The following is a 19,605-nucleotide window of genomic DNA, read 5'->3' as shown; positions in this document are numbered from 1 at the left end:
AAGATTAAGCATGGTGAAAGCAATACTTTCTGATAGATAAAGACATTTTCTTCTCAAATTACCTGGTATCGTGGCTTTTACTGAACACGAAACAGTTGAAACAGATAGACAAAAATAATGAAGTTATAATCAAGTATATAAGGCGAACACAGATTCCAAGCTTCCAGCTGATGTTGTCGAAATCACCATGTCTTAGATATAAATGCGATTTAAGTTAGTTTGTAGAAAATAACAAAGAATTCCGGGAACTTATCGTTAAGTTTCCTGTGTAATTCGAGTCATAGCAACATCAATCAATACGAATGGAATAATTTCTCGTCGATCAATGTAACATGCACTGTTGATCCACTTTGTATAACGTTAAAGAGAAATCAGTAACCTTGGACAGCCCAATTTCCGAGACTCGACCACATCAACAGTATTTGCTTCAGTAAAGTCAAAACTGTGCTGAATTTATTTAAGCAGCCATAAATGGACTTGAAATGCTTTTTAAGAGTTTGAAACGGACAACACTGGCTTGAATAAGAATTTGTAATATTTACGAAATGAAAATCTTTCATTTAGTCTTCAAAAGATTCTATACCAATGATTGATCAAGTTGAACAAGCTCTTACAAGACAATGGAACGATCCTGGTTTTCTTTTGAATCAATCAAACTCGTTAAATCAACGACAAACTGACTTTTAAAATGAAAGCTCCCTGTATGCAAATTATCAATTTGATTATTTAAACACTTGCATCTTAAAAGGAGGACGGAGACAATTCTTTTAGATGATGATTAACAAGAACATACCTGTTTGATCACGCTACGTGGCTCTCACTGCACGGTCACGGCACGAGTTTGTCTACAGAAACACGCTAGAAAACCGTGTTTAACGCACAAAAGGTGGTTGGCATAAAGCAAAATTGCTCATCCATATTGGAGTTGATCTAAACCGCACGAGCCACGATGACGTCAATAAAATCCTCGTCACGAGATTTGTATGAATGGATTTTGTGCTAATTTTTCAACCGTGATCTACGCAAAGTAAATCTCTGATCGACGCTATATTTTCAGTATGTTCTGGTAATTCCACTAGAAATCCAAATTTCCTCAATTATCGCTTTGACAACTTTTACGAACTACGCTCAGGAACCACGCCTTTGGCGCCTCTAACGAACACTAATATCATCTTCCATGACAACGAAAAGACATTTTCTCAGAGTCACGGAATCCACTAGAATCGGCACATCACGTTATGAGGAGCACTGAAATTCTTATTTTTCGTCTGTTAACCTTTGTTTGGTGTGTCAATATATATAGTACATTAAGACATCAGTCTAAACCTCACTTTCTAAAAATCTCTTTAGTGATTTTCCTTACTATCTGCCATGCAATTCTTATCACATTCGTTCGGAAAATTTGGGTTAACTAAAAATCCCCTACTCTTCATTTCATTTTATTCTCATCCTTTGTTTGCTTGCCATTGCACTGATATTGTAAGGAGAAATTGTCTTGGTTGTTCTGCGTAGAAAGTAAGGTCGACAAACTGGTCCACCACAAATCGTATAATATTGTCCAAGCTTTAATAATTATTCGATCTAAGAGGAATACATTTGTAATTCGAAATCAGAACAACGCAAATTAAGTCTTAATCTCGTAGCAAAATTCAAGAAAACGTGATTGGAAGCTTACTTCTGTGGCGGGTCGCCAAAACAGGTTTTTCTCTCCAGGTTAGCAAATCCGGGTAAGCGAACAAATTATAAAAAACCGACTTCTCTCTCTCTAATGATTCTTCTGAAGAACTGGTTTAAAACATCATAAGCTAACACTTTTAAATCATTGTACGGAATTAATGTCATCACGAGTCGTGTAACTGAAATATACCTGTCATCATCATCGGCAACGCCTATTTACTAAACGAAACATTGGTCACTAGTGGGAGCTAAAAGGGTAACGATGCAACGCGATTGATTTCCATCTTTTTGCCCTCATGATTGATCACAGGTTAAATTCTCCTCAATTATCCATGCACAATTCAAGATAGAGGTCACAAGAATTAAGAAATCGTGACGTGAACTAGCGGATATTGCCCGGTTTACCACTAGATTCTCAAGGCAGGACTAGAAACAGACGAATCTTGGTGTGGTTATCTTGTGAGAGAAGTAGCTTTCAGAACTGGACGGTCAGCGTTGACATTTTTTGTTCACTGCTTGGCTTTCTCGCTTTTCTTTTCAGCTTCTTTTCAGTTTAAGGTGATGCGAGCAATTTTCAGAAAAATTGGCTCATTAATGATGATTGAGTGACCCTAGGTCTCTTAAAAGATCATCTTCATAGAGTTTCAATATAAAGTGCACTGAAAGAAATGACGCAATACTAGAGTGAAACATAAAATACAAACAGTACATGTGTGAGCGTAAAAATTGATCCCTTAGTCTAACCATTTCAGTATGAATAGTCCTAAAGGACTGTTGCATAGATGGTCGAGTGATTATTGTTACAACGACCTGAGGAAAATTCATCCTAAGAGTAAACTGATCAATCCCTCGCATTTCAGTCTCATTTGCTTTACAAGTTTCCCTCCATGCATTATTGTTTTTAGTAGTTGTTCCCTTTTTGTTTTATCTTTCTCTAATTCTGCCCTCGTTGAATTTAGAACCGACGAAGAAGGCCAAATATCTGGGACTGCACGAACCCTAAAAATAGATTTTGTCGGGCACTCATACCGGCGCAAACCTTCGAAAACATCGCCTTTCATAATGGTTTGGTGGGAATACTTTTAAAGTAAAACAAATATACTACAAGATGAAACTTCGCCGATTAATCGAAAAGCAGCTCATAGAACGTGTACAACATCCTTGTTGATCAATTACAAAAATATGTTTATGTAAATGTCTGGCCGCCAAGTTACACATAAAATCGCAACCGAGCCTTCAAGGTCGGCTTCGAATTTATATCGGCCTTTTTGATGCATGTAGACTTGCCTTAAATAACTCACCTTTATAAGGAAACCACTTCTGACTACATGTACAATCTTTTCAAAGCTGCCGCCCAGATAATTAAGCGAGCACCAAAGCACAATTATCTCAGTTGATGCCAATCTCGTGTCTTTACCTAAGGAAAATTAAAAGATTTATCAGCTAGAGTACTCAAATTAACAATACTCCGACAGATCCCAGATAGTTATCTCTGTGTAATTGGTTTTTACACTCCTGAAGCCTTTTCTACAGACCTCAGACGGTATTTAACAGTATTGCCATGTCGGAATCCTTCTTGTCTCTACGTGCGACGCCTGTTGTCACCAGATATTCTCATATGTTGCCCCAGTTAGGTATTCATTAACCACAACACTGAGTAAATAATTTCTTTGGTTGGTCAATAATTAACAATCAGTAAAACATGAGATGTGTCTCTTGATCCTCGAAAAAATTGCTCGCTTTCGAGAAAATTGATTGACTAGTAAGTCATAATTTTAACATTTTTTGATGGAGTTAGTTTTTCCCTTATGTGAAATTAATCAAGTAAATCGTAGAAAGTCAGTGGCGCTAGGAAAAAAGTGGATCTTATAACTAACTGGGCTTGGGAAAATATCTCGTGTGTACGTGATGTACGTGATAGTTTTATAACCAAAAGGAGAAAAAAAACTCGCATCCCGATATTTTATGCAATAGTTTATTATCATTTAAATCATGACCATTGTTGTGATTGTTTGAAAGCAACTTATAAGGGCCAAAAGATTATTAGCCTTTGGCTATTACGTGTTAATCCCCTTTAAATAAAGTCTTTATTTATTATTATCATTATTATTATTATTGTTAATATTATTTTTATCATTATCCACTGTCACGAATCGATTAAAGACGCACTGTATACTGTCCAGTGTCACAAAGAGATTTGCTTGTGCAAACGAACTATGCAAAGAGTGCAAAATGGTTTAGAAAGGGGGTCTCTTTTCTGGCTGAACAATGTGTCCCCAACAGTCAACTGTTGTTCAACACTAGGTCATTATTAAATAAGAATCTCATTGGTATCTCAAATTTTCACAATAAGGCTTTGATTTGTCTAATCAGATGGAACCGCTGTTAACAGCCAGACAGCATAATGTCAAACCCTTTCCGAAACAAGAATAAACTGCTTCCCTTGACATGATATTTTTTAATGTTTAAAAATTTCCTGAACAGTATTACAGTTACTCTTGCTTTTCAAGAAATCAGGAAACATTGATAAAAAAAAAAGAGGCTTTCAGAAGCATAATTCGATAAAATGTATCACCTTTATTTGGTTATTTCTCGGATAAGACGATGACTCCACGCAATTCCATCGAATTGTTCGGGTATGAAACGTGTCTCTGATATAAAAGTGTAACTGCTCAGTGTTAATCTACACAAAACACAACCCCCTTGAACTGCGTGAGCACTTCCGTTTTCCAATTAGTTTTCTTTTTATAGATCTGTCAGGTTCCACAACACCGTGTTGCGTTCTGAGGCCACCATGGAAAAGATATTTGAAAAATGTTGACAATCTTGTAGTCTACTCCGTTCAAATAACTTTCAACTAAACTTCATGGGAACCCGTAAATGTTACATATCCTATTTATAGATTTTAATCAGCACAAAACACAACTCTCTTAAACTGCGTGAGCCCTTCCGTGTTCCAATTGGTTCTCTTTTCATAGATCTGTCAGGTTCCACGACAAAATAAAATTTGCCAACGCGTTGCGTTCTGATGCCACCACGAAATAAATACTTGAAAATGTTGACAAGTTTGTGCTCTAATCTGTTCAGACAACTTTTAAGAACTAAACTTCACGGGTACCCGTCAATTTAGTCTAGATATCCTATTTATAGATTTTAAGAAGTAGTGTGTTACAGAGATCGTATTGTGAAATTTCCCCTCTAATTTAAGAATATTTTGTAAAAAGACGTAGCTCCCTACGTCAGAAAAGTATAGAGTAGAACCCCTGCTGTTCACAGCAAACTAAATCGCGTTTCACGTTAGAATGACTTTTTTAGTCACGTTCTGCTGCAATAGCTGCTGCGAAGACTTTTTCGATAGTCAGGTATGGGTAAAACGATGGAAAGCTCCCGTTCAACAACTAAACCGAGGAACCGAGGAGCAAATGGCAAGGGGAGGCAACATTAGCCGGCATTAAAGCTATCGATAGGCTTGAATACCAGCCGCTGTCCTGGAACCGGAGCCCGCGCTCCTCCCGAAGAGACGGCTGGAAACTTGAGGTTTCTTTTGTTGCTTATAGCTAATCAGAATTTCGCTTGCACATTTTCGTAGGGCCGCGTAAATTATCTTGTCAGACAAAGTTTTCAAAACAGTGGACGATGATGAATTGATGAATGTGGCAGGCGATCGAATTTTAGAGACGATTAAAATCGAAAGTTTGAAAGATTTACAACGAGTAGCTCTAGAAAAGCTAGTTAGCGGCCGCCATGTCTTCGTGATTTCAACCAATGGGGTCGGGAAGTCGCTGATTTTTCAGTCCGCGCCGATTGTTTTTGGCGCGCTGATATGATGTGAGGCCTTGATTAAAGGCGAAGTCAATCGTTCTTGTCATTTCTCAAGATCAAGTTCGATTTCTTAAATCTGTGGGAATTACAGTGGAGTTCATTTGGAACGAACAAACGAGTGAAGAGACCAGTCAGCTCATAGAACGTGGAGAGTGCCAAATCGTCTCCGGTTCACCCGAGGCGTTTCCGTCAACGAAGCGATGGCGGTCCATGTCTCTCCCAAGAGAGGTTAAGTCTGATAGCATTTGACGAAGCTCACTGCATTTCTCATTTGTAAGCGAAGCCATATTCGAAGCACGCTTCGTATATAACTCATGGATTAGTAATCCATGACGAAACAATAGCACAGGGCTTTTGTGCACCACGGAACATTTCAAGCCATAGATACGAGAATTGAAAATAAAACATGATAAGATGCCTGTGTAGTGTTTATTGCCTAATCTCAGATGAATGATCTTCCTGTTTTGGCAGACGCCCTTAGCTTTCCACCTGTTTTCCGTTGCTCGCAGAGGTACGTGTTTAGTGGAATGGAAGGCTTGTGTACGCTGCTTAAACGAGTTGCGTATCCTTGTCGTTAGATACCAGGATGTGTGTTCAGATTTTGCGTTATTTCGCTCCATGCCGAACTACGCCCTTTGGAGCCAGCCTTGAATTTAAAGGATTACATAATAAGATTTCTCGGACCAACATGGCATCTTTTTGTTCTGTCCACTCCACCTACGAGTTCAACATATCTATATTTAAAAAATAACCCGACGAATTCAAGCCTTATACTATTAAAGCTTTTCTAATAATAGACACATCCTTTTAGAAATTATGATTGCGAAAAATTATGAGTCGTTCTACCTTGGCATATCAAAGACAGAAATTGTTTTACGTTATATGGGCAATGTTAAAGCTATCGATTGCAATCAATATTGTATACTCATTATTTTTTGCCAGCTATTTTGACGGAAGTGTCGGCAAAAAAAATACATTTTGCGAAGAACACGGTATCTCGTGCGTACAAGAAGCGCGTATTTGTCTACTTGTTAACATGGTGATTAACACACTAAATACAAATCAATTTGAGCCGATCAAAAAGCTTCAATGTTAAATGAAAGACCAAGAGGAAGGAACTACAAATATGACTTAATGTTATTTCAAGCTTTGACAATCTACCGGTTATACATTGAGAAAATCGGAAAAAACAACTAAGTATTCCGTTGGTCATGAAAGCAACCTCTCCACTGGAAGCTAGTTTGGCATGCAAAAATAATTTTTGAAAAAAATGAGCCTAATAATAGTGAATACTTGCACAACATTATTTCAAACATAAAATCAATCATTCTGTAATTTTACTTAGCTTCCAAATTTAATTAATCCGAAAGTAAGCTAAATGCCATCAAAACAAAAGATTAATTACTCACGTTCTTGCGTTCTCGACTTCGGGACGACGGCAAGTCCTAACGTGTTGTGCATGCGCAGTGAGGACTTCTGAGAAATTTCACGTTTCCGGTTGCCGGCGTGTCGCCGGCGACGTCTGCTGCTGGAGGTGCTTATTATTGACGGCGCGGCAACACTTGATCAAATTGTGGAGTCGGATGGTACGCCACGCTTCGTTCTAGAATTAATCGTTTCAAAATTTTCCTTAAACGAGCAAGGAAAGGCATTTGTTTGTTCTCGGAGCCTCTCAAGGCGCTTGACTAGTCGATAGCAGTGATCGTTACAAATGCAACCTTCCAAAGTCTATACGAGAAGGAGGAATCTCCAGTACGTCGCAAATCCTTTTCCGCTAATCAGACACCTTCGTTCTCTTCCTAGAATCTTTTTCTTCGCAGCCACAGAAGACACATCCAGTTTTCGAGTTAAATTTAGCCGGCGTATCAGCGATCATATGTACGCCATCCATTCGAATTGGAGTCCTATTTCACTTCCTGTGACATCTGAGAACGCATAGATTAATTTTTTCAAATTACGTCACAGACATGGATGGCCGCTCGTGCGTCCCGCCGTCTCTTCTCGCGGAGGAACGATAAAGACCGGACTCGAGAGAGCGGCGGAGATCGAGCCTAAGCTATCGAGTAAGTTTTTGTGTTCAGACTACTGTAAGTTAGCAAATAGTAAGCATATTTAAGTTATAAAAAAAAACCAAACTGTCCAAGAAGACCAGGTATTTTCAAACGAAGTTTCCTACACTCTATATATCTGATTCGATAGCGGGTAAACCCTTAATCCTTAGGAGTGCGACCAGCCTCTAACTTCTCTTTACAACATGTCACCACGGCTGAATCAGGTATTAGGTTCACAAGAATAAAAGAAATGATCGTAAACTTCGATAGCTCTTGATTGTTAAACAAAATTCTCCTCGTTAGTAACATAGAGAATGCATAGAGAACAGTGTAGAGAATCTGTATACTGATGTTTGGGTGCAAATGGTTAAGATAAGCACGAAACATAAGGAAAGGTCTACGACATGGAAGTATTCAGTGATCCGCGAACACTACTGCAAAACTCTTGTATATTTTTCGTCGTTTACAAAAATGCCATTCATTGCTCTTTCAGCAGAAAGAAAGCCCGAGGACTCGAAGGTGCAGAAGTTACGTTTTCGTTTTTTAGATATTACTATTAGAATAAGTTGCCCCTAATCGGATACTGAGTTATCTGCAGAGGATTTGGGGTTGATCATGGGACAAAAATTGCAAGTTGCTGGAATAAAAATGTGGCTTAAGGCTGTTCCGACGTCCCTTAAAAACGATTTTGCCGGGATCAAATTCAGCTTGCTACCGGAGAGGTGAAAGAAGAAAATGGAGAGAAAATGATTATAAGACCAAAAAGTGCGTTCTATTCCTATAAAATTGTTATTTTACAGTAGAGGGGATACTGCCCCTAAACACAATGATTACGCGATCGTGTTATTTTCTTTTCACACGATCGGTCACATTGCCGGATTTCCCGCCATTCTACGATTGACGTTCCCATGTTGTCTAAGAAATAAATCAGCCATACAAAAAATTTTAAATTACCAGTGAAAATAGCAGTGCTGGTGGGTCCCTTGCAGCTGGTGGCCACTGTTCTAACAGTAAGTAGTGAAACTAATGGATTATAAATCCTTTATGGGTGCATCTTGTAACTTAAATTTCCTTCAAAAGAAGTCGTTGTAAATGGTTTACATTACTATGCAACCGGGTGGCCGACTCACAGAGCTGAAAAAAATTCTGCCCGGAAAAAAACTTTAATAGAAATTATGCAGGAACCAAACGACTTGGTGGGAGATTCTTCGACCACTGGTGGCTACTGTTGTAACAGTAAGAAGTAACACTAATGGATTATAAATCCTTTGTATGTGCATCGTGTAACTTTGATATCCTTCTAAAGAAATCGTTGTAAATGGTTTACATTGCAATGCAACCGGGGGGCCGATTTCACAGAGCAGAAAAAAATTCTGCCCGGAAGAAAACTTCAATAGAAACTGTGCAGAAACCAAACGACTCGGTGGGAGGTTCTTCAACCAGTTTTCTGCTGAAAAAAAAAATCTCGCATATGCTGGTCATGCCGAAGGTGAAAAAATATATACATATATAAAATTGTTTGGGGTGATGTATGCTTCAAAGGTTTAAAGGCCCCTTGCTAAGCAAAATTTTACCCAGGTAGGTAATCTACAGTATCGTTTTCAATGCGTTGTTAACAGAGTTTCTTTAAAGTACGCGTTTACTCTCTTTTCGTGCACGAAGGCTTCCTACAGAATTTCTTGTTCTTCAGACCAGCATGTGCAGGTACTTATCACGAATTTGTTCCAATAGTTTTGACATTTTGATGCGGGATTAAACGAGATGTCCATGAAATTCAAAACTTTACTTACTAAAGCATTCATACCATTGTTCAGTCAAAACGCGCTGCGATATACGGAAGTGACTACATCGTGAGAGAAACAACAACACAGTCGAACCTGCATTAAGCGGTCAGTTGTCAAAGTCCCGCAATCTCCCCCTAAGTATTGAAATTTTGACCTACGGCAGGAGCCCATTATCAGTTGGAGTGTTCAACTCCCATCCGAGCCTATGTCACGGCATTTTCACAGAACGGTTTATCTTTGGACAATCTTTTCCTAGGAAATTAACTACGCGCTAATCGTGATTAGTCAAAAGGCTTTCGTGGGGAATCCCATTTCGCGGTAAATTCAAACTAAAAACAGATTTGTCTGTGAAAAAACCATGACATGAACAAAGAGCAGTTGCGTATGATGCACGATCCTCGCAGTAGAGAGAGCTATTTATGCAATTGCGAAAATCAAACCTGAAAAAAATCAGGCCTTTACGGGATTTGAACCACTGACCTCTGCGATACTAGTGCAGCGCTCTACCAATTGAGCTAACAAGCCAACTGGGAGCAGGCCGTTAAGTTGACTCGTAATAAACCCGTGATGATAAATCAAATACCATGAATATATGAAGTTCACATATTTTGAACTGCGGTATTAGATACGTATGATGCACGATCCTCGCAGTAGAGAACGCTATTTATGTAATAGCGAAAATCAGACCTGGAAAAAAATCAGGCCCATACGGCCTACTCCCAGTTGGCTTGTTAGCTCAATTGGTAGAGCGCTGCACTAGTATCGCAGAGGTCAGTGGTTCGAATCCCGTACAGGCCTGATTTTTTTTCAGGTCTGATTTTCGCTATTGCATAAATAGCGCTCTCTACTGCGAGGATCGTGCATCATATGTATCTAATACCGCAGTTCAAGATATATGAACTTCATGTATTCATTGTATCCAAAGAGCAAATGAACACTCCAATTGTAATGGGCTCCTGCCTCCGGCTGTTAACCATGCTGAGCCAACGGCCTGTTTGTATTGTCTTCCAGTTGTAATGAACGTTCACTAAAAGCCACAATTTCCCAGTGTGCGCCTCATAACAACGAAATGAAATGTTGCATCGTGTATGAGAGGCTGCTTAATATTTGTTCGGTTTGTGTTGTGATATTCAGGGCGTGGGAAGTCTTAACAGGTGTTAACGGTTAGGGGGGTTCTTCACCTGCGACCGCAAGGTTTATTTTTACTCTCTTCCACTCGTTGAAAGAAATGGGGAAAAGGGAAATTAAATAGTCAGTGATTAATAAAACGAGGCTGAAATATAACTGAATTTTGGAAAGCCGTGAAAGAAAAATTCATTGATGTGAACTATCGGAGAGGGAGGAGATGGAGAATCCATTATCCGGAAAGAAAGTGACGTGTGCTGAGAACCAGTTGAGAAGCACATACAAACGATAGAAATCAAATGCGCAATATCAATCTTAATCAATAGAACTAGTTAAATACTTTTACGTAGAATTGGAGAGACAATTCAAGCTGAGTGGTTTAAACACTCAATAAAATTTTTGAATGAAAAATTCAGGGCTTCAGAGATCAATATTTTTCATTTGGGGAGCTAGCAGTGGTGTCCCCTGTCACCATATTGTGGCCCGGGTTTGATTCCCGGACCTAAAATAGTAATAGTAATATAGTATTTTTGACCACTTGCAACCTAAGGCTGAATTACGGGTACAGTTTAAGGTTGAGAACAGATGTCAGCATATCAGGCGCCTCTGGCAGCCGCTTCAGTCTATCGATCTCACCTTCTCACCCATCCCACCCAGGGGAGGACATCCATCACACAGTAATCTCGTGTGTGGGAAAATTCACGTCTCCTACCCCAACCCTGCAAGAGATGGGACCTCCATTTATTCGTCCCTATCCGAGAAGACTAGAATATCTAACTATTTCTTGATGTTATGGAAAGGTAGCAAATTCTTCTAAATTATTTTAAGCCCTTGAGTGTTGGTCCGGCCGGGGCTCGAACCCTCGACCTCCCGCACAACAGTCCAGCGCACTATCCATTGGGCTAACTGGGCGGCGGTGACGTCACATATGAGTTGAGTTTGTTGTTGGTTTTCCTATTTGCTCCGAGGGTTTCCCCCAAGGTCAGTCCAGTTTTCCTTCCCCTACAAAAACCAACGTTCTGAATTCCAATCCGACCTGGTAACAGTGGACAAGAAGAGTCACCTCGTGGAATGTCCGTTGCCAAATCACCAACCATTTTTATTTATTTACTTATATAAAACACTGTCCCAGCGACGTTGTAAAAACCAATTGCAAAAATTAAAAATTAGTCCAGAATAAGTAATGAAAATTACTTATTTATTCACTTACTATTTATTTTTGGCTTCCCAATCTTCGTCGATGCCCAAACTTGCAACATTTTGCCCGAAAATGCTCAAATTTGCGAATCTAAAGCCAAGTCTGGAAATCCTCTCTATCCTGAGATACTTTATTCATTCAAACATTGAAAGCCTAAATTGATATCTCCACTAGAAAATCTTAACAGTTTCGAAACCCACAATGCATTCAGCGCGGTACGCAGAAGTAGTAACTCCACCACTAATTCAAACAGGGTATTTTAGTGAGATGAGTTAAACGCCACTTGAGATGAAAAATTAACCACATCGCAATAATATATTTTTACTTCATATTAATCTCGCTCAGAGTATTTAGCTAAGTGACACACAAGGGAGAGAATCACTTCCTACGAACAGTTCACAGCAGATATTCTTGAATCATGCACTGGTTTTAACTTTATTTGTACCAAAACCGAAATAGATGTGTCCAAATTTACGGCTCTTTAGACATTCACAAACGCTATCCATTTTCCCAGAATTTTTTTTAAAGGATCTATATAATATAAATGCTTCAATAAAATAGCTTTCGGCAAAGTTTACTCAAACGCACCTTAGTTCTACGAATCAATAATCTAATCCACTTTATTTTGTTTCTTGCAACCACTGAACTTACGTGGGAAGTCTTTTGTTTAATGTATGTGTATATATATATATGTATGTGTAGGAAATAATAGATTCTAAAGAATGTTCCTCACCGTCTAATGCGATTTTTAGATGATAAATTTTCGCCAGCCACCTTCAAAGCCATGTAAATAATCGTGTAAAGAAATACAACATTTCTGATACTAGAGAATCATATTTTAAGAGTCTACATGTGTACTATTTTATTTTCAAATACCTGCTTGCTGAACCAGCCGCCGAGCTTTTCTGTTCGATAGCACATGCTGCTACAGATATCCCGTGGTGATTTTCAACTTATTTCCCTGTGAAGCGTATATTGTTCGATTGTAGGACGTTTATCTGTTTGATATTTACTTAGAAGGAAGAACGACTATAAATTGAAGCAGAAACGTTTGAATGTAGCATCATAAGACGACAGTCGAAAATTCGTCATTAAATCAGATCGATTATGCAAATTGTAATTTCACGTGAAGTGCGTTGTATAGAGTTAACGAAAGTTCCTCACAAGCTGAGCGCCACGTTGGAAAAGAAAGGAAAAGCCTGTCGAACACTTTAAAGAATGATCAACTTGTTTCCGGAAGTCTACCCTTCGTTCTTAGGGCAGGGAGGATGGGGTGGCATCTAGGGATTAAGGTGTATGAACTTGTCGTGACTTCCAAGTAATTGGAAATTTTTTTAAGACAAGTCAATTATCAAGAAGAACCAATAAAAAATTTATTATCTGTTTCATTGAAATACAATCTGGCCCAGCAATTTACCATGCTTTGAATGTCACGTAGATAAAATGTCCGTTGTTTAACAACTGCACATATAAACTAGTCTTTCTTTTTTTAAAGAAAACAGTTTGAAGATTAAAGAATACTTCTTTGCTGTGAAGTGCAAGGGTGCAACTTTGAAGATAAATTTTGGAAATGCAATGACTTTTCATTTTCTTCTTCTATAATTACTTAGCTCTTTCAATTGTTTGGGCTTTCCATATTTTTCGAGATTATAATTCACTTAAAATTTAATGCTAAAATTTACAGCAGATCTTTTAGCTTCAATTCATATACACATTGTTTCTTCCAAGCAGAATATTACTTTTACTACACAAGTACATCAGCTTGTACCATACTTTGCAAGAAGCGAGTGAGAACAAAAATTTAGTAAGGCTATGTTACCACTAAAAGCTTTGGAACTATAATAATACTGAAAGAAGTAATAAAAGTGAACTACGCTGGTGCTTGAACTGTAAACTTTTCCATCTTTACTACAGTTTTTTATCTACCCTTCTCAAGCTCTGGTAAAGATGGAGAAATTTCTGGATGGTCTTAATCCTCAAAGAGATCTCCAGAACGCCATGGTTAAGAATAATGGGTCTAGTTATCTGTCAGTAACTTACACTGGATTCACGTTTGCATACACAAAACTCTAGTAAGTGGCTAGCCACAGAACACAGCTCTACCTTTTCTAAACTCTAAACATATTCACTCTCATGCATTACTGGATTGAACTAAGGATCTACTGTTACCAATACACTAGCTGATAGTGACTAAAATAATCATAAAAATTTGACTCTGATACATCATTCTCTCAGATTTCAAGCACGACAGGTTAAGTAAGTTTTCAAATGGATAGAGCAGTCATTAACCTGTTGAATTTTCAAGAATTCCTAAGGAGAGGTTAAAGGTTGTAAATTTTCCCAGTTACCACTTTAACAAGGAGAATACTGTTGATCACTCCCAAGGTTCAAAGCATTCCTTCAACATTACTATTACGTCTGACTCTTATGATCCATGGCTTCCAAAAGTTATCCTTACAAGAAAACTAAACAGAATAAACACACAGATCTTACAATTAAAGCAATGATGCAAAGTTTTACCTGTATAAAAGGTTACACGAAAAGAGAAAAGATGCATCTTTCTAACAACATAATATTTTTCACATCAGCTTGTCTTGTCGACAAGTGAATTCACATTGTCATTCATAATGAGCAGAGTTAGGCCCCAGAGTAAAAACAGATCTTAAAAAATCTTTTTGTTAAATAAATTAACCCCAGCCCATTTTCAGAAATTGGTCTTCATAAAATACAATGATATTCAAAAGCTGTAACCAAATCTTGACCATTATAACTACATGAACTGTGAATTTGAGCGCATTAAGGCAAACCCATTCCAAATGCACAATATATACAAATAGCAATTTTTTTTAAATAATTAGTGTACATTCTTTATAAGCTGCAGCCCTGACTTGTGGTTGCCTGCATTATATCATACTCTTTTCAATAGTCTGTACTTTTTCAAATAAATTATCTTGTCTCTTCAATACACGTAGTAGAAGTTCGATGCACCAGGATTAAGATAGCTCTGCATATGGCGCGACTGTTCCACTGCTGCCGTCACACGTTTGTTAAAATCACTGTGAAGAACATCACCCCCTCGGGGAACTCTGTAGAGGAAACCATCCACACCAAGCATACACAAGCCTTTCCCATTCATCAAGAATTTGTCAGCTGTTACATCCCGTATGCTGTATCTCTCTGTTGCCCATTTCAGCCACTCCATCACTTCCCATTTGTTCCACATTCTTGGATCTAAATCAAATAATAAGACTCTTTAATGTCTGGTCTCAAGAAAAACAGTCTGCCTTTTTGTCAAGAAAAGAGATGTTACAACTTGAGACAGAACTGAGCTTACTCTTTTTCCAAACATTTTGCTTATAAACCAGTGTGCATGTACAGTAACTACCTGTATAGAAAAATGTTAACCCTGGTTGAATTGCTTCTGAACATTTCCCCCTAAAAAATGTTTTCAAAGCCACCTCTTTTTGTACTTATACTACTGAAACACCTCCCCTTGATACCAAGCTGAATAAGTATGTGATATAAAGAGGCTCTGGCCTACACTGTGATACTGCAAACTGAACCTTAACTAAATTCAAATCATTCATTTTCTTAGACTTATAACTTGCAATCAGATAACAACAAGAATAAAGAGATCAGGAAAAATATATCAATAACTACAGTTTACAACGAGGTTTTAGTTCACAAATTGCTATCAATGTTACCATTTTTAAATAATATCACACAACTTTTGCATGCAATATTATTATGCAACACTAAATGATTTAACAACAACAAACATATGAAACATATGAGTGAACTGCGGTTATGAGACGTATATAAGAACGATCCTTCGCAGTAAAGCACTATTTAAGCAATAGTGGAAATCAGACCTGAAAAAAATTTCAGGCCTGTACGGGATTCGAACCACTGACCTCTGCGATACTAGTGCAGCGCTCTACCAATTGAGCTAACAAGCCAACTGGGAGCAGGCACTAGTATCGCAGAGGTCAGTGGTTCGAATCCCGTACAGGCCTGAAATTTTTTTCAGGTCTGATTTCCACTATTGCTTAAATAGTGCTTTACTGCGAAGGATCATTCTTATATACTAAATGATTTCTAAACATGTGTGACAATAAACATTTCTTCTGCATTTTGCAACAATGAAAAGATCCATTTATGCTTTTTCAACATAGTGCACTACATTTCATTGTTTTGTAATGGTGGTGGAATAATTCAAAAATAAAAAGCATGTTTTTAATCTACTTCCTCACCAGCTGGCACTCTTGGCTGTTCAAAGTTAAACACATTATCTTCATCATCAATATCTGGTACAACACAATCTTCAGATGTTGATGTGCTTCCCTTCTTTCTTGTTGGAGACGGAATGTCTGGGGAAAAAGACATTGTGCAATCAGAAAGGAACACTAACTGAGTTGACAATATTGCTTTAACCATTTAAACCCTAGGAATAGCCAGCACCTAAAGTAGCAATTTCTCTTTACAGAAATACTGCTGAAGCATTCATTAAGATTATGGAATAAATGAAATGACTGCCAACCCAAGAAGCTTCAACTGCGAGATGAATTCTCCTAGTCAGTACACCGAAGGAAATGTGTATCATTTTGAGAAGGAGAAGTGTAGGGGGACAGAAGCCCCCTAAATATGTGTACCACTCCCTTTCCATGTGCTTATGATTCTAGATGCGGTGGAATATTCTAACATACACTTTCCTCTGGGCCAATAACATTTAATCGATAATTAAGGTGTATGCTTACGCTAATTGGCTAAGCATGCCTTAAACTCAAAAAACTAGTGATAAAATCTACCACTTGAAGGAATTCATTTCTGTTGCAATAGTTTATTGCAACATTTCCAAGTTATGTGGAAGACTCTATTTATGAACTGTTCTTTGCATATTAAGCAATATTGGCTGAGAAAACTGCACAAATTTGCGTCAGTTCTTATTTAAAGAAACAGAAGAGTTGAGAAAATATTGGAATAGAGGAAAGACGTAGGTTTTTCACTTAGGGTGATATTATTTTAAAAGCAATGATTTACGTACACCCCCACATTTGCTTAAGAAATAATGCATATCAGAATGAGGTACAATACTGAGTTCTTAAGATTGATTGTGTCAAAAATATTCTGTGATTGCCATTGGCAACACTGATCAATAATGGAAGCCACTGCAAACTTTTCAAAATGATATCTTTAAGGCACACTCACTTCCCTCCAAAAAAAATAGTACATTCTGGTGTTAACCTAGGTCACTGCACATTGTACACAGCATAATTCACATCACTTCTTTGCAGACTTGAAACAACTGACTCAGAAAATTTAAGGCACAAAAGCATCACAACATATAACTACTTTTTTCTTTTTCAACAAATGCTTTGTTTTATTAAGGTGGGTGTATTTACATGTAGGGATTTTGGGAGCACTCCCACTCACTGCTGAAAAATTAAAATTAAATTTCTTGACAAAAAATGATAAATAAAGGTGCAAGACTTCAATTCAAACTTTTAGTTGCTCAAGAGTTGCACAGGAAACATTTCAACTTGGTTAACCTGTGTTTTAAGCTGTGGAATTGATAGTGTTTGTTTCCCTGGTGTAAGAACAATAAAGTTCTGGTACTTCTTATTAAAATAAGAAATACCTTACTCAGACCTGAACAGTAACAAAAATTGTTTTTCCTCGCAGTAGCAATTAACCATAAAAAGATCAGAATTAATTACAACTGAAAACAGGTACTGGTTTTCACTCCAATTTTTTTCTTGAGGAAAAATAAAAAATCACACTTCACTAATTATTGAGTTAGGAGCAAACAAAAGAAAATTAAAAATGAAAAGTTTCCACGTAAGATTAGATCGCTGCCCACACAACACTATTACCTGTGGGAAACGACATCTGAAAATCTTCCAGTTTGGGTTTCGGTGTTGCTAGAACAATTATCTTGACAAGATATTTCTAAGGCCTATACTGTAATTCTACAGATAATACAGAAAAATAATCTGTCTACAATAGCAGACAAAACTTAACCCTACAAATAAACTTAGCCGATCAAAAATTTATCGAGTAGACAATTAAATTTGTCAAAAAAAAAAAAAATACAACTCTTTTCTCATCATCGTTTCTTTAATAGGTGGTGATTTATTATGGCAAAAGTTTTTTGCGTTCGTTCGATCGATTTGCTTATTCTACAACCCTGTTTCCCAAGCAAAATGAATTGAAAGAAACCGCAAATAACAAGCATTCTTGTGGGCGTCCGGGAATAAAGTTTACCTCAGACTGGAACAAAAAGTTCTTTGAAAGAACTATGAAATAAATTTACCCGGCGTGATAGCCAAAACCTACGCAAATTACATTAACACTGAGAGATATAATTACCGAACATTCTCTTTGAAGACAATGCTTTTAAATAACATTCACAAGCGACAACAGCGGAAAGAAAAGATCCATGATCTCCGTGGCATTAACCCGATTTACTAATCCAGGGAAACCACGCATTATTCATGACACAAGTACATTCATGTCATGACAGAGAACAAAACCAGCACACTCGAAAGTTCTCGAATACTGAAGATTGATACATTACCTTGAAAATTAACTCGAATATCAAGTTGGGTATCCTCCATAATTCCTTGCTGTCCTAGTGTGAGATTGTCTTGAAGCTGAAGGGTTAAAAAAAAAGTATTGATCTAAGAGTCATATCCCTGGGAGGTCATCACACAATACTAACAAGGCTCATTTATGCCGCGGATAGTCAACGCGTCACGTTTGAAATATAAGATTACCTTGTTAATATCGCCAAACATATGTGTGCATGAATCATTTCAATATACACTTACTTAAGCAGATCTTGGCCAAGCTTATGCACGAGAGACTTCTAATTAGCACAAACCTCGCCTCGATGAACAGTTTCGATCCTTTTCGTTTAATGAATTTAAGTATGTGGGAGTGCATTTCGAAATATATTTCAAAGGAAACTCGAACACAGCTCGCATCGTTTATTGCTGTGCAGCTGATTCACTGAAAGCTATTGGAAAGAAAGTTTAAGCCAGGAAACGAGACAAAGAATTAAACGTGTAGCAACCAGCTGAAACTTCGGACTCACACACCACTACAGCGTGACTCTCATGCGCGAGTAGCTGCATTGTCCGCGATCGCGCGCGGACATGAAAAAATTCCATTCCGGCGTGCAGTTTCTAGCATACAACAGAAAATAAGCTACTAACCGGATTTCCGTGAAAGAAAACATCTTGTTCTCCAACAGTAAAGCCCTCTTGCGCCTCTATCATTTGTTTCAGTCGAAAGACCGTCAAGGAAAGATGAATTCGGAAAGGAAACGACATTCGCGGCGTGCCATCGTCGATGAGAACTCTAGGAAAAGGAACAAACATGGAACCTAGCCAATTACCACAGCTGAATCAAAAGATTATTTCTGTAAAAGGCTAAGAACAACCGCACAAAAACAAAAATAGGAATGGTGCTAAAGCTTACCGAATAGCAACAGGATCGCTCATTGTCTCGGACCAATTTCTTATATTGAAATTCGTAAATCAGAGCAGCGTAGTGCAGACCGCGGTCTTTCTGCTAGCGACGCCAATCCGCCGTGATCAATGCTTTAACAAGAACTACCGTCTAAGACTGAACGAAACTCTGCTGGAATATAAGCACAACCGCCGTTTGTCAGGATCTTTGTGAAGAATCCATTTCGTGTACCGTTTCCCCAGTTCCGAGATGACCCAACGACTATTGTCATGTAATAATAGGGATTGAAGTCATTGCACCGTATTTTTAAGACCCAGGAGGCCGTCGTCCTGGAAACATCAAGCCCCATTGTTGTCGGCCTCCCTTATTTGGTTGACACCTCCCTCGCGATTTCGTCAGCGTTCCAAATTTGGAATTGGGTTTCACGAGATTTGCGTGCCGATGACGGCACGCCTAAGGATCGGGTCACGAAGAT

The 19,605-nt window shown here is 38.1% G+C and overlaps 2 protein-coding genes across 4 annotated transcripts in view; both read right to left on the bottom strand.

The window, feature by feature from the left end:
• Nucleotides 1-12,773, bottom strand: part of LOC111328126 (beta-lactamase-like protein 4) — a 28,055-nt gene extending 15,282 nt beyond the window's left edge. Inside the window, exons 1-2 of one of the 3 annotated variants that reach the window (XM_088732277.1) lie at nt 12,534-12,773; nt 2,979-3,094 (exon numbers count right to left, since the gene is read on the bottom strand). The gene's annotated coding sequence lies outside the window, so the exon portion shown is untranslated. Of the gene's footprint in view, nt 1-793; nt 1,116-2,978; nt 3,095-3,212; nt 3,575-12,533 lie in introns of those variants that run through there. The other 2 variants (XM_088732276.1, XM_088732275.1) reach the window with 2 other exon arrangements.
• Nucleotides 12,774-13,005: 232 nt separating this feature from the next.
• On the bottom strand, nt 13,006-19,414 carry LOC111328125 (transcriptional regulator Erg). Its single transcript, XM_022932507.2, has 5 exons — nt 19,140-19,414; nt 18,875-19,019; nt 18,235-18,310; nt 15,911-16,027; nt 13,006-14,888 (listed from the first exon to the last, which is right to left on the bottom strand). Exons 1-5 carry the CDS (start codon nt 19,160-19,162, stop codon nt 14,617-14,619), a joined length of 633 nt encoding a protein of 210 aa, XP_022788242.1. The 5' UTR covers nt 19,163-19,414; the 3' UTR covers nt 13,006-14,616.
• Nucleotides 19,415-19,605: the final 191 nt, after the last annotated feature.

Source organism: Stylophora pistillata, chromosome 9, assembly GCF_964205215.1.
Source record: "Stylophora pistillata chromosome 9, jaStyPist1.2, whole genome shotgun sequence".
Taxonomy (NCBI): domain Eukaryota; kingdom Metazoa; phylum Cnidaria; class Anthozoa; order Scleractinia; family Pocilloporidae; genus Stylophora; species Stylophora pistillata.
Note: the sequence above shows the minus strand (reverse complement) of the source record. Positions and strands in the feature narration are given on the sequence as shown.